Here is a 13,820-nt window from a genome sequence, read left to right on the forward strand (position 1 = left end):
TATTTCTCTGACTGGATGCTCTAAGCCTTCTCTGCTCTTCTCTCCAAATAATCTGCCTTGATAACTTACCTACTCTATTCATGTATCTTCAACTATCACTGCTATCCTGATGACTCCCCAAAATGCAAGTGTTCTTAAAATCAGTATACAGTTTTAAACCTTTGAACATGTCAACAATTAAAAAATTTAAAATACGGTAGAATTTATACAGTATTCAAAGCCAAACTGAATTATCTTCTGAAAACTGACTTGTGCTTATATAAGTAATTTTATTCATATTTATACTTACCGATGTAACAGATGTTCAACATTTAATATTTTAAAAAGAAACCTATAAAATATATTCTTGAGAAAATAACTTCAAAATATTGTTTTTGGTGGTAATGACAAAAGCAGGACAATTTATAATTTATTGTGGATTTCACATTTACACATTATAAAAAATAAGCCTTACCTTAGTATAGTGCAAAAGAGAGTTGGCAAAGAAACGACACAATTTGAGTGTTTTCTGAAATAATTTATAGTCAGCATTATCCTGTTCCAAAAAAAGAAAAAAGAAAGCATAACGAAAAAGAAAAGAATATGAAATCAGCTAAACGTATGAGACAATATTTTCTAAAAAGATCTGTTAATAAACAGAGTATAAACATTTTCCAAGCAAACCTAACTCTTCTCTGAACTATTGTTAGAAGCAACACAAACACCAAATGACAGATATTTCAAAAAATTAAGCTCTACTGAAAAGAAATCTTAAGTTATAAAGCAAAAGAGGTAGGTGATCATTCCTGGTTGATCTGAAAATGAAAGAAATTTAAATACCTTATTGCTCTTTGCTATATGGAAATGAACAGTCAAAAGAAAAAAGTCTCCAATCAATACAAGAATGAGATGAAAGCAAACAGGAAAAAGATATGAGAAGACAGTTCACAGAAAATATAAACTGTCAATAAATTAATACTGAAAAAATCAAATTATAACCTAATTATATATCTTTTGAGGAAAAGGGGGATGGGCTATTTGATTAGCAAATATGAAAAAAGCTGATAGTATCCTAAAGTTGCTGAAGAAGTGAGGTAACAGGCACTTTGTTTTACCATTCCTAGGAGCATCAGATAATACACTCAATGCATTATTATTAACAGCTAAAGTGTTGAACTCCCTTGATCCAGTAGCAGTTCCACTTCTGGAAATATATCCTACAGAAACACTAGACAGCACAGAAATGCAATGCAACATTTTTATATAGTGAAAAGTGAAATGAATGAAGTATCTGTCAAAAAATTCAAGGTATTTTCATAAACTGTAATTGCATAGAGCTGTTACAAAGAATTGGGTAGATGTATCTTCCCAGACACAGAAAGCCCTAAGATAATTCAGTAAAAAATCAAGCTGTAAAACAATATGTATGTAATCCTATAATTATTTAAAACTGTGTGTTGTGTTAGTATTTGCTCCCTAACCCCACAAAAATAAGTCAAAACTTTCCCTGTGGATCTCTCTATAAAGATAAAAGTAGGATTTCACTTTCCATGTTAAATCTTACTATAATGTGTGAGGGTTTTGTGAGTAGGTATCACATTTATAAACTGATAAAACAGTGGCTGAGTGTATGCAGGGGAGGTAGAGACTATGGAGTCATCCTGCCTGGACTGAAACCCCAGCCCCACTACAACTACTACATACCTTGGGAAAGCTATTAAACCTCTCTCTAAGACTGCAATGTGTGGCTTATACTACAGTTTATTTGGAGTTTTAAAGTGTCTGACACCACCCGGCTAGCTCAGTCGGTAGAGCATGAGACTCTTAAAGTGTCTGACACCTGGGCAACTTAATATATGTGGGTTGTTTTGTCTCTTCAAGGTATTAATACACACTATATTCCAAAAAGCTTAAATTAGTACCATAAAATTAAGTCAAATAGATACCTTACTGTCTTTAATTCTGAGAATAATTTAATATGAAGTAACATAACTTTAATGTTAACTATGCTGGATTTCTTTCCAGTATAGCAAAACCTTAAGTAAACCAATCAAAACAGCAATGGATGGTCCATTAATTAAATATGACCCTTTTTGGGCTAGTGTCCAGAATCTATAAAGAACTTGGCAAACTCAACACCCAAAGAACAAATAATCCAATCAAGAAATGGGCAGAAGACATGAACAGACATTTCTGCAAAGAAGACATCCAGATGGCCAACAGACACATGAAAAAGTGCTCCACATCACTCGGCATCAGGGAAATACAAATCAAAACCACAATGAAATACCACCTCACACCAGTCAGAATGGCTAAAATTAACAAGTCCAGAAATGACAGATGCTGGCGAGGATGCGGAGAAAGGGGAACCCTCCTACACTGTTGGTGGGAATGCAAGCTGGTGCAACCACTCTGGAAAACAGCATAGAGGTTCCTCAAAATGTTGAAAATAGAACTACCCTATGACCCAGCAATTGCACTGCTGGGTATTTACCCTAAAGATACAAACGTAGTGATCCGAAGGGGCACGTGCATCCAAATGTTTATAGCAGCAATGTCTACAATAGCCAAACTATGGAAAGAACCTAGATGTCCATCAACAGACGAATGGATAAAGAAGATGTGGTATATATACACAATGGAATACTATGCAGCCATCAAAAGAAATGAAATCTTGCCATTTGCGACAACGTGGATGGAACTAGAGGGTATCATGCTTAGTGAAATAAGTCAATCAGAGAAAGACAACTATCATATGATCTCCCTGATATGAGGGAGAGGAGATGCAACATGGGGGGTTAAGGGGGTAGAAGAGTAAATGAAGCAAGATGGGATTGGGAGGGAGATAAAACATAAGTGACTCTTAATCTCACAAAACAAACTGAGGGTTGCTGGGGGGAGGGGGGTTGGGGGGGGATGGGGTTATGGACATTGGGGAGGGTATGTGCTATGGTGAGTGCTGTGAAGTGTGTAAACCTGGCGATTCACAGACCTGTACCCCTGGGGAAAAAATATATGTTTATAAAATTTAAAAAATTAAAAAAAAAATGACCCTTTTTAATTTTTATTAACAATATTTGGAAACAGTTAATTTCCTCACCAGAAATCAGTTGGATGAAAATTCACCTTCTGTGATAATAATAAACATAAATTTTCTTATAAAGTGTTATAGAAGCTTAAAATTATGGACATTAAAGATGAATCTAGGGACGCCTGGGTGGCTCAGTTGGTTAAGCGGCTGCCTTCGGCTCAGGTCATGATCCCAGAGTCCTGGGATCGAGTCCCAAATCGGGCTCCTTGCTCGGCAGGGAGCCTGTTTCTCCCTCTGCCTCTGCCCGCCACTGTCTGCCTGTGCTTGCTCTCTCGCTCTCTCTCTCTCTCTCTGACAAATAAATAAAATCGTTAAAAAAAATAAAATTTAATTAAAAAAAAAAAAAGATGAATCTACGCTGACCATGTAATATACTCAATAAGAAATCTTAGGCTTAGGTGTTGTATCACAAGAAATCTTCCCTGACTCCATGACTGGGTTCCTCCTACCTTTACTCCCATTAGCCAACATCAAGTTCTCCAAAGATCACACCATTCTCTAATTACCTGTTTATTTTTCTCCCAGCCTAGACTGTAAATTGTAGAGGACAGAAAATGTGGCTTACACAGAATAAGATCTCTAGAAATGAGTATTAAATAAATGGCCAGTGACACACAACTTACCATGTTTGCCTACTTTCAATTTTTCTTTCTCATTCAAGGGAAGATTGTAGAATTTTCCCTTGCAATCTTTCAACCAAAGGATTGAAAGGATTAGTTTGGTTGAAGGATTAGTTTTAGTTCATTACTAAGCATACTGATTAAATCTAGAGCTTTTACTTTGACATTTTCAAAAGGCAAGTGTACAATTTATAATCCCATCTTGATATACTGATTAATTTTTTTTTAAGATTTTATTTATTTATTTGACAGACAGAGATCACAAGTAGGCAGAGAGGCAGGCAGAGGGGTGCGGGGGAAACTGGAGTCTCCTCCAGCTGGAGACTGGGCAGCCGCCATCTTGGTTCCTGTCCACCCAAGCAGTTTGGAAAGCGCTCAGGGAACAAAAGCTCCGAGCCAACCCTGAGCGGATCGCTTAGCCCGGGCCCTGGCAAGGGCAGTGCGGTTCCGCCTGGGGCAAAGACACTTGAGAATCACGGCAAAGGCCCCTCCTGCAGAGGATCAGCAAGAACATCCAGCCAAGACCAAGCTCACTGATCAAGAACAACGGAATTCAGAGGAGAGGAAAGCAAAGCACGAAATTCATGGCTTTCTCCCATGATTCTTTAATCTTGCAAAGTTAATTAAATTTTTTAATTTTATTTTGTTCTTATTCTAATTTTAACTTTTCCTTTTTCCTCTTTTAAAGATTTTTAACTAGTTTATTTTAACAATACCTTTCTTTAAAAATATCTTTTTAAACCTTCATTATTATAGTCCTATTTTATCCTTCATTGTATCTAACTTTATTTTTTGTACACACTAAAAAACCCTATACAGGGTTTTTTCTTCTAAAGAATTCTGGGATACAACTTTTTCTAATAGATCAAGATATACCCTAAATCTAGCACAGGGCTTTGTTTTAGTCTCCAGCCTGAGCAAATTCTCTCCACTTTCTTTTCCCAACCAACTTATCAACTCCTTTTTCAGAGTATTTTGAAATTTTCATCTTTGCAGTCATATTCCATCCCTTCATAATGTTTACCCTTATTTTTGTGTATACACATATATAAGTTTTTCTTTCTTTAAAATTTTGGGAGGTAGTTTCTTCTAAGGGACCAAAATATACCCCAAATTAAGTCGGTGGCTCTGTTCTATTCACCAGTCTAATATATATGTATATTTTAAATTTTTTTTTAACTTTTTTTCCCTTTCTTCTCCCCATGATTTGGGGTCTCTTCTGATTAGGTTAACGCACATTTTTTCTGGGGTCTTTGCCACATTTTTAATATTTTATTCTCTCGTTCATATATTCTTATCTGGATAAAATAACAAGGCAGAAAAGCTCACCATTAAGAAAAAGAACAAGAGGCAGTACCAAAGGCTAGGGACCTAATCAATACGGACATTGGTAATATGTCAGATCTAGAGTTCAGAATGACGATTATCAAGGTTCTAGCTGGGCATGAAAAAGTCACAGAAGATATTAGAGAAACTCTTTCTGGAGAAATAAAAGCCCTTCCTGGAGAAATAAAACAACTAAAATAGAACCAAGCTGAAATCAAAAAAGCTATTAATGAGGTACAATCAAAAATGGAGGCTCTTACTGCTAGGATAAATGAGGCAGAAGAGAGAATTAGTGATATAGAAGAACAAATGACGGAGAATAAAGAAGCTGAGCAAAAGAGAGGTAAACAACTACTGGACCACAAGGGGAGAATTCGAGAGGTAAGTGATACCATAAGATGAAACAATATCAGAATTGGGATTCCAGAAGAAGAAGAAAGGGGGGGGGAAGAAGGTATACTGGAGTGAATTATAGTAGAGAATTTCCCTAATACAGCAAAGGGAACAAGCATCAAAATCCAGGAGGCAGGAAACCCCCTCAAAATAAGAACAGGTCCACACCCTGTCATCTAATAGTAAAACTTAAAAGTCTTAGCGACAAAGAGAAAATCCTGAAAGCAGCCCAGGACAAGATGTCTGTAACATACAGTGGTAAAAATATTAGATTGGCAGCAGACTTATCCACAGAGACCTGGCAGGCCAGGAAAGGACTGACATGATACATTCAGAGCACTAAGTGAGAAAAACATGCAGCCAAGAATACTATATCCAGCTAGGCTGTCACTGAAAACAGAAGGAGAGATAAAAAGCTTCCAGGGCAAACAAAAACTGAAAGAATTTGTAAACACCAAACCAGCTCTACAGGAAATATTGAAAGGGGTCCTCTAAGCAAAGAGAGAGCCTAGAAGTAGTAGACCAGAAAGGAATAGAGACAAATATACAATAACAGTCACCTTACAGGCAATACAATGGCACTAAATTCATATCTCTCAATAGTTACCCTAATGTAAATGGGCTAAATACCCCCAATTAAAAGACACAGGGTATCAGAATGGATAAAGAAACAAAACCCATCAATATGCTATCTACAAGAAACTCATTTTAGACCCAAAGACACCTCCAGATTTAAAGTGAGGGGGTAGAAAACAATTTACCATGCTAATGGACATCAAAAGAAAGCCAGGATGGCAATCCTTATATCAGATCAATTAGATTTTAAGCCAAAGACTACAATAAGAGATGAGGAAGGACACTATATCATACTCAAAGGGTCTGTCCAACAAAAAGATCTAACAATTTTAAATAACTATGCCCCTAACATGGGAGCAGCCAACTATATAAACCAATTAATAACAAAATCAAAGAAACACATTGTCAATAATACAATAATAGTAGGGGACTTTAAACCCCTGTCACTGAAATGGACAGATCATTCAAGCAAAAGATCAACAAGGAAATAAAGGCTTTAAATGACACACTGGACCAGATGGACATCACAGATATATTCAGAACATTCCATCCCAAAGCAAAAGAATACACATTCTTCTCTAGTGCACATGGAACATTCTCCAAAATAGATCACATCCTGAGTCACAAATCAGGTCTCAACCAGTACAAAAAGATTGGGATCATTCCCTGCAGATTTTAGACCACAATGCTCTGAAGCTAGAACTCCATCACAAGAGGAAAGTTGGAAAGAACCCAAATACATGGAGGCTAAAGAGCATCCTACTAAAGAATGAATGGGTCAACCAGGAAATTAAAGAAGAATTGAAAAAATTCATGGAAACAAATGATAATAAAAACACAACTGTTCAAAATCTGTGGGACACAGCAAAGGCGGTCCTGAGAGGAAAATATATAGCGATACAAGCCTTTCTCAAGAAACAAGAAAGGTCTCAAATACACAACCTAACCTAACCCTACACCTAAAGAAGCTGGAGAAAGAACGGCAAAGAAAGCCTAAACCCAGCAGCAGAAGAGAAATAATAAAGATCAGAGCAGAAATCAATGAAATAGAAACCCAAAAAACCGAAGAACAAATCAACAAAACTAGGAGCTGTTCTTTGAAAGAATTAATAAGATTGATAAACCCCTGGCCAGACTTATCAAAAAGAAAACAGAAAGGACCCAAATAAATCAAATCATGAATGAAAGAGGAGAGATCACAACCAACACCAAAGAAATACAATTATAAGAACACATTATGAGCAACTATACACCAGCAAATTTGATAATATGGAAGAAATGGATGCATTCCTAGAGGCATATAAACTACCAAAACTGAACCAGGAAGAAATAGAAAACCTGAACAGACCCATAACCAGTGAAGAGATTCAAACAGTCAAAAATCTCCAAACAGGGGCACCTGGGCAGCTCAGTGGGTTAAGGCCTCTGCCTTCGGCTCAGGTCACGATCCCAGGGTCCTGGGATCGAGCCCCACGTCGGGCTCTCTGCTCCGCAGGGAGCCTGCTTCCTCCCCTCTCTCTCCCTGCCTGCCTCTCTGCCTACTTGTGATTTCTCTCTCTCTGTCAAATAAATAAAATCTTAAAAAATAAATAAATAAATAAATCTCCAAACAAACAAAAGCCCAAGGCCAGACGGCTTCCCAGGGAAATTCTACCAAGCATTTAAAGAAGAATTAATTCCTATTCTCCTGAAACTGTTCCAAAAAACAGAAATGGAAGGAAAACTTCCAAACTCATTTTATGAGGCCAGTATTACTTTGATCCCAAAACCAGACAAAGACCCCACCAAAAGGGAGCATTACAGACCAATATCCTTGATGAACACAGATGCGAAAATTCTCACCAAAATACTAGCCAATAGGATCCAACAGTACATTAAAAGGATTATTCACCACGACCAAGTGATTTATTCCTGGGCTGCAAAGTGGGTTCAACATCTGCAAATCAATGTGATACGATACATTAATAAAAGAAAGAACAAAAACTATATGATACTCTGAATAGATGCTGAAAAAGCATTTGACAACATACAGCATCCTTTCTTGATCAAAACTCTTCAAGTGTAGGGACAGAGGGTACATACCTCAATATCATCAAAGCCATCTATGAAAAAACCCACAGTGAATATCATTCTCAATGGAGAAAAACTGAGAGCTTTTTCCCTAAGGTCAAGAACACGGCAGGAATGTCCATTATCACCACTGCTATTCAACATAGTACTAGAAGTCCTAGCCTCAGCAATCAGACAACAAAAAGAAATGAAAGGCATCCAAATCGGCAAAAAAGTCATCAAACTATCACTCTTTGGAGATGATAGGATACTCTATGTGGAAAACCCAAAAGACTCCACTCCAAATCTGCTAGAACTTGTACAGGAATTCAGTAAAGTGTCAGGATATAAAATCAATACACAGAAATCACTTGCATTTCTACACACCAACAATAAGACAGAAAAAAGAAATTAAGGAGTCAATCCCATCCACAACTGCACCCAAAACCATAAGATACCTAGGAATAAACCTAACCAAAGAGGCAAAAAATCTATACTCAGAAAAAAGTACTTATGAAAGAAACGGAGGAAGACACAAAGAAATGGAAAAATGTTCCATGCTCATGGATTGAAGAACAAATATTGTGAAAATGTCTATGCTACCTAAAGCAATCTATACATTTAATGAAATCCCTATCAAAATACCATCAATTTTTTTTCAAAGAAATGGAACAAATAATCCTAAAATTTATATGGAACCAGAAAAGACCTTGAATAGCCAGGCGGCATCACAATTCCAGACTTTAAGCTCTATTACAAAGCTGTCATCATCAAGACAGTATGGTACTGGCACAAAACAGACACACAGATCAATGGAACAGAATAGAGAGCCCAGAAATGGACCCTCAACTCTACGGTCAACTAATCTTTGACAAAGCCGGAAAGAATGTCCCGTGGAAAAAGACAGTCTCTTCAACAAATGTTGCTGGGAAAACTGGACAGCCACATGCAAAAAAATAAAACTGTACCATTTCCTTACATGACACACAAAAATAGACTCAAAATGGATGAATGACCTCAATATGAGAAAGGAATCCATCAAAATCCTTGAGAAGACAGGCAGCAACATCTTCAACCTCAGCCGCAGCAACTTCTTCCTAGGAACATCACCAAAAGCAAGAGAAGCAAGGGCAAAAATAAACTATTGGGACTTCATCAAGATCAAAAGCTTTTGCACAGCAAGGGAAACAGTCAACAAAACCAAAAGACAACTGACAGAATGGGAGAAGATATTTGCAAATGACATATCAGATAAAGGGCTAGTATCCAAAATGTATAAAGAACTTATCAAACTCAACACCCAAAGAACAAATAATCCAGTCAAGAAATGGGCAGAAGACATGAACAAACATTTCTGCAAAGAAGACATCCAGATGGCCAACAGACACATGAGAAAGTGCTCCACATCACTCGGCATCAGGGAAATACAAATCAAAACCACAATGAGATACCACCTCACACCAGTCAGAATGGCTAAAATTAACAAGTCAGAAATGACAGATGTTGGCGAGGATGCGGAGAAAGGGGACTCTCCTACACTGTTGGTGGGAATGCAAGCTGGTAGCCACTCTGGAAAACAGCATGGAGGTTTCTCAAAAAGTTGAATATAGAGCTACCCTACGACCCAGCAATCGCACTACTGGGTATTTACCCTAAAGATAGAAATGTAGGGATCCAAAGGAGCACATGCACCTGAATGTTTACAGCAGCAGTGTCCACAATAGCCAAACTATGGAAAGAACCTAGATGTCCATCAACAGATGAATGGATAAAGAAGATGTGGCATGTATGTATGTATCATATATATGGTATGTGTGTGTGTGTGTGTGTGTGTGTGTGTGTGTGTGTATATATATATATATGGAATACTATGCAGCCATCAAAAGAAATGAAATCTAGGGGCGCCTGGGTTGCTCAGTGGGTTAAGCCTCTGCCTTCGGCTGACATCATCATCTCAGGGTCCTGGGATCAAGCGCCGCATCAGGCTCTCTGCTCTGCCTGCTGCTCTGCCTACTTGTGATCTCTCTCTCTCCCTCTCTGTGTCAAATAAATAAACAAATAAAAATCTTTTAAAAAATAATAAATAAATAAATAAATGAAATCTTGCCACTTCCAACGACATGGATGGAACTAGAGGATATTATGCTGAGCAAAATAAGTCAATCAGAGAAAGACAATTATTACATGATCTCTCTGATATGAGGAATTTGAGAGGCAGGGCTGGGGGATTGAGGGTTAGGGAAGGAAAAAATGAAACAAGATGGGATCAGGAGGGAGACAAACCATAAGAGACTCTTAATCTCACAAAACAAACTAAGGGTTGCCTGTGGGAGGGAGGTAGGGAGAGGGTGATTGGGTTATAGCCATTGGGGAGGGAATGTGCTATGATGAGTGCTGTGAAGTGTGTAAGCCTGAGGATTCACAGACCTGTACCCTTGGGGCCAATAACACATTATATGTTAATTAAAAAAATTAAGAAAAAACTATATGTTAAATAATCTAATACAGTATTCTCTTTCTGAAACCATGTTCAAGACTTAATAGAGAATAAATGCCAATCTTACAGCTGTTAGACGTTGAACTGTATCCCCCAAAAGGATATGTTATAGCGTTAATCCCCGGTACTTTAGTGACTTTATTTGGAAACAGGGCCATCACAGATATAATTAGGTAGGCTGAAGCTACATTGGAATAGGGTATACCCTCAATTCCGTACGCCTGGTGTCCTTGTAAGAAGATGGTGTGAAGACTCAGGAAGAGAACAGCACATGATGATGAAGCCAGAGAATGGAGTTCTCCCGCTGGAAGCCAAGGGATGCCAAGGACACCAGAAACTTACAGAATGGCATGGAGCAGACTCTACCCTAGAGCTTTAAAAGAACATGGTCGGGGTGCCTGGGTGGCTCAGTGGGTTAAAGCCTCTGCCTTCGGCTCAGGTCATGGTCTCAGGGTCCTGGGATCGAGCCCCACATTGGGCTCTCTGCTCAGCAGGGAGCCAGCTTTCCTTCCTCTCTCTCTGCCTGACTCTCTGCCTACTTGTGATCTCTGTCTCTGTCAAATAAATAAATAAAATCTTTAAAAAAAAAAAATTTTCAGATTTCTCTCCTCTGAACTGTGGGAGAAAAAATTCTGTTGTTTTAAGGCACCCAATTTGTGGTAATTTCTTATGGAAGTCCTAGGAACCGAATACAGGGACTGATACATCTGTATGCTTTCATAATTAGCATATATGCTATTATTTTGAAAAGTTTTATTTTGACTTTTTTAAAACAAAGTGAGAAAACTTCTTGGAATACTTTTAAGATAATGGTTTGATTCCTCAATATATATCAATAGTGAACGGCAGAGGGCGTTGCGGCTCAGAATTTAGAGTTCAGAATGGAGAAACCAAACAGACCATCTTGTCCTTTTCAGGCAATGGACAGTGAGTAGTGCTAGTCTCTCCATCAGTCCCACATTTTCACAAGGAAAAACATGAAAATTTGCTTGAACAGTTAGGAAAGTTTATAATGTAAATTCTTTGATTTCTACATTCAAGTGATTATATAAGCTGAACTTAGATACTTCATGTGCAAACAGCCAGCCTGGTCAGGCAGCCCCAGGACCTCTCTTCTCTCTTCCACTATACTATTGCCTGGGCTCTCCCCATGTGTCTCCCATCCTGCATCTCTTCCGATCTTACTCTCCAGCACTAGCTGGAAAGTCTGTGGGGTCAGGTTAAGCAAGAAGGAAACTGGGAAAAAGGAGGTCAAGGTTGAGAATACAGATGTATAGGTTTAAAGTGAAGAAGGAACAATCTTCCTGCCTGACACAAGATACTCAGCCAAAAGCCTCCTCCTTACAGAAGGGTGAGGGGAACTGGCAAAGGGACTTGATAACAGGAAGTGGGGGTGGAAAAGAAAAGGGGAAAAGAAAGGATGTAAGGGGAGAACAAATAAGAGAAAGAGAGGTAAGAAGGAAAAGGTGAGCCCCTTCCTAAAGATACTCCTGAGTTCCTTCCAAACTCAGTTTCAAAATTCCATCTTCCCCTTGGGTTAGTCCTTTCATATCACCTCTGCCCTAAAAATTACAACCAGTGTTTCGGAAAGGGAGGAACCCTTACACATCCACCCCCACAGCGGCTGGTTGGGGACGAGCACAGATACAAAGGAATTACCCGTATCTGTTAGCAAGTCCACAATGGGAAGAAATCTTACTGTTACTTTAGGGAAGAAACATTTAACTCATTTTCCCATTGAAATCATTATATACAACTCTTAGGTCCTGAGTACTATTAATGCTACAATTTAGGGCCATTATGAGTTAAATAAATTTAAAGAGCTAGTCTGAGAACAAAAGATACTATGTATAAATTGTTGTAAGAAAATGAACTATTAATTCCCAATGAACTTCTTATAAATTTTTATAATACAGTATCTTTCGTAAATGGGATACCAATTCAACACTAACTTTCTGAAATCAAAATAAATGTAAGTAAGTGCACATTAATCTGAGAACACTGATACACACACACAGTTACATATCACATCACTACATGTTCCAATAGATTGGGGAAGAACAGGCCAACTGCGGGTGTACCAGACAATCTTACATAAACACAGAGCTAAGGAGTTAGATTTTTGACCTAGTGTAGAAAAGAATGAAAGCATTCTGAGGAGAATGCCTTGACAACCCGTGATTACATAAAAAGGGGGGCTAGGCAGGAGACAGCTGGTTTCTAGAGGGAATAAGAGTCGGTAGGGGTCTAATGAAATGTTTGGGGTGAAAAATAATTATGGGCTATAAATAATCCTAGATCGAAAAAACAACAACAACAAATTACAACCCTTTAGGTAAACTGATCCATAGATTCAAATGAGATTTAGTTACTGCCAAATGAATGAAGAGCTACTGTTCAACGTGCTGTTAGACCGTATTTTACCTGTGCCTCTGACTGTGTCATCTGCTCAGCTAACTGTAAACAAGAATGGAAGGAGAAAAGAATGTCTTCACACAAGCTGGCAATTATATCTCTGTGTTTCAGCTGATTTTTTATAACCGACTGGTGCTTAAGGCTCTGCCTAAATGAGTAAAAAGAAAAGAACACAATCACAAGGAACACATCAAGTAACACAGGTCCATAAAAATAAGACTTGAAGTAACATGTAAAAATCACAATGTGTCATATATATTAGGCATGGCATAATTAAGACGTGCTGATGTTACCTCTGAAGCTGTCATGTTAGCTTATTAAGTGGCTACTTTTTTACTTCTCCTTGTAAAATATTAGTTGAACTCTTACTAAAGTTCCAGGTATTCTCCTAGGCCCTGGGGATGGAAAAGTGAATGAAGACATAATCTCTGCTCTGTCTGCATGGAACTTCTGCTCTAGCACAAGAGAGAACATTAAATAATTTTAAGAATAATCAATTACAGTTGTGATAAATGCTAAGGTAGGGAAGTCCAGGATGCTACAGTAGAGAGATTTAAAATACCGTATCCTCAGGGTGGGAATATCAAAGAACACGATCACGAGGCTGGAACGCGACAGCTGAGAATGGAAAGAGGAGCAGGAGTCAGCAAGGTGTGGAGGAGCGTCCCAGGCAGAGGGAAAGTGGTGAGAAGGCCCTGGGGTAGGAGAGTTCGGTGTGTTTGAGGAATTAGGAGCAGGGACAGAGCAGCAAACACGGGCTGGGGAAGAAGGCAGAGGCCAGAGAGGATTAGGTTATAACCCACAGTAAAATGGGATGGATTTGAAGCAGTAGAGTGACATGATCTAATTGACATTTTCAAAAGATCAGACTGAA

The 13,820-nt window shown here is 38.3% G+C and overlaps 1 protein-coding gene across 2 annotated transcripts in view; it reads right to left on the bottom strand.

Moving 5' to 3' along the window:
* Nucleotides 1-13,820, bottom strand: part of CUNH1orf112 (chromosome unknown C1orf112 homolog) — a 48,295-nt gene that overhangs the window by 23,470 nt on the left and 11,005 nt on the right. For both annotated transcript variants that reach the window (XM_032863014.1, XM_032863015.1), the window contains 2 exons: nt 12,956-13,094; nt 455-535 (listed from right to left, as the gene is read on the bottom strand). In XM_032863014.1, coding sequence (XP_032718905.1) covers nt 455-535; nt 12,956-13,094 — 220 coding nt within the window. The remainder of the gene's footprint in view (nt 1-454; nt 536-12,955; nt 13,095-13,820) is intronic.

Source organism: Lontra canadensis, unplaced genomic scaffold, assembly GCF_010015895.1.
Source record: "Lontra canadensis isolate GAN:19392208 unplaced genomic scaffold, GSC_riverotter_1.0 scaffold24, whole genome shotgun sequence".
NCBI lineage: Eukaryota > Metazoa > Chordata > Mammalia > Carnivora > Mustelidae > Lontra > Lontra canadensis.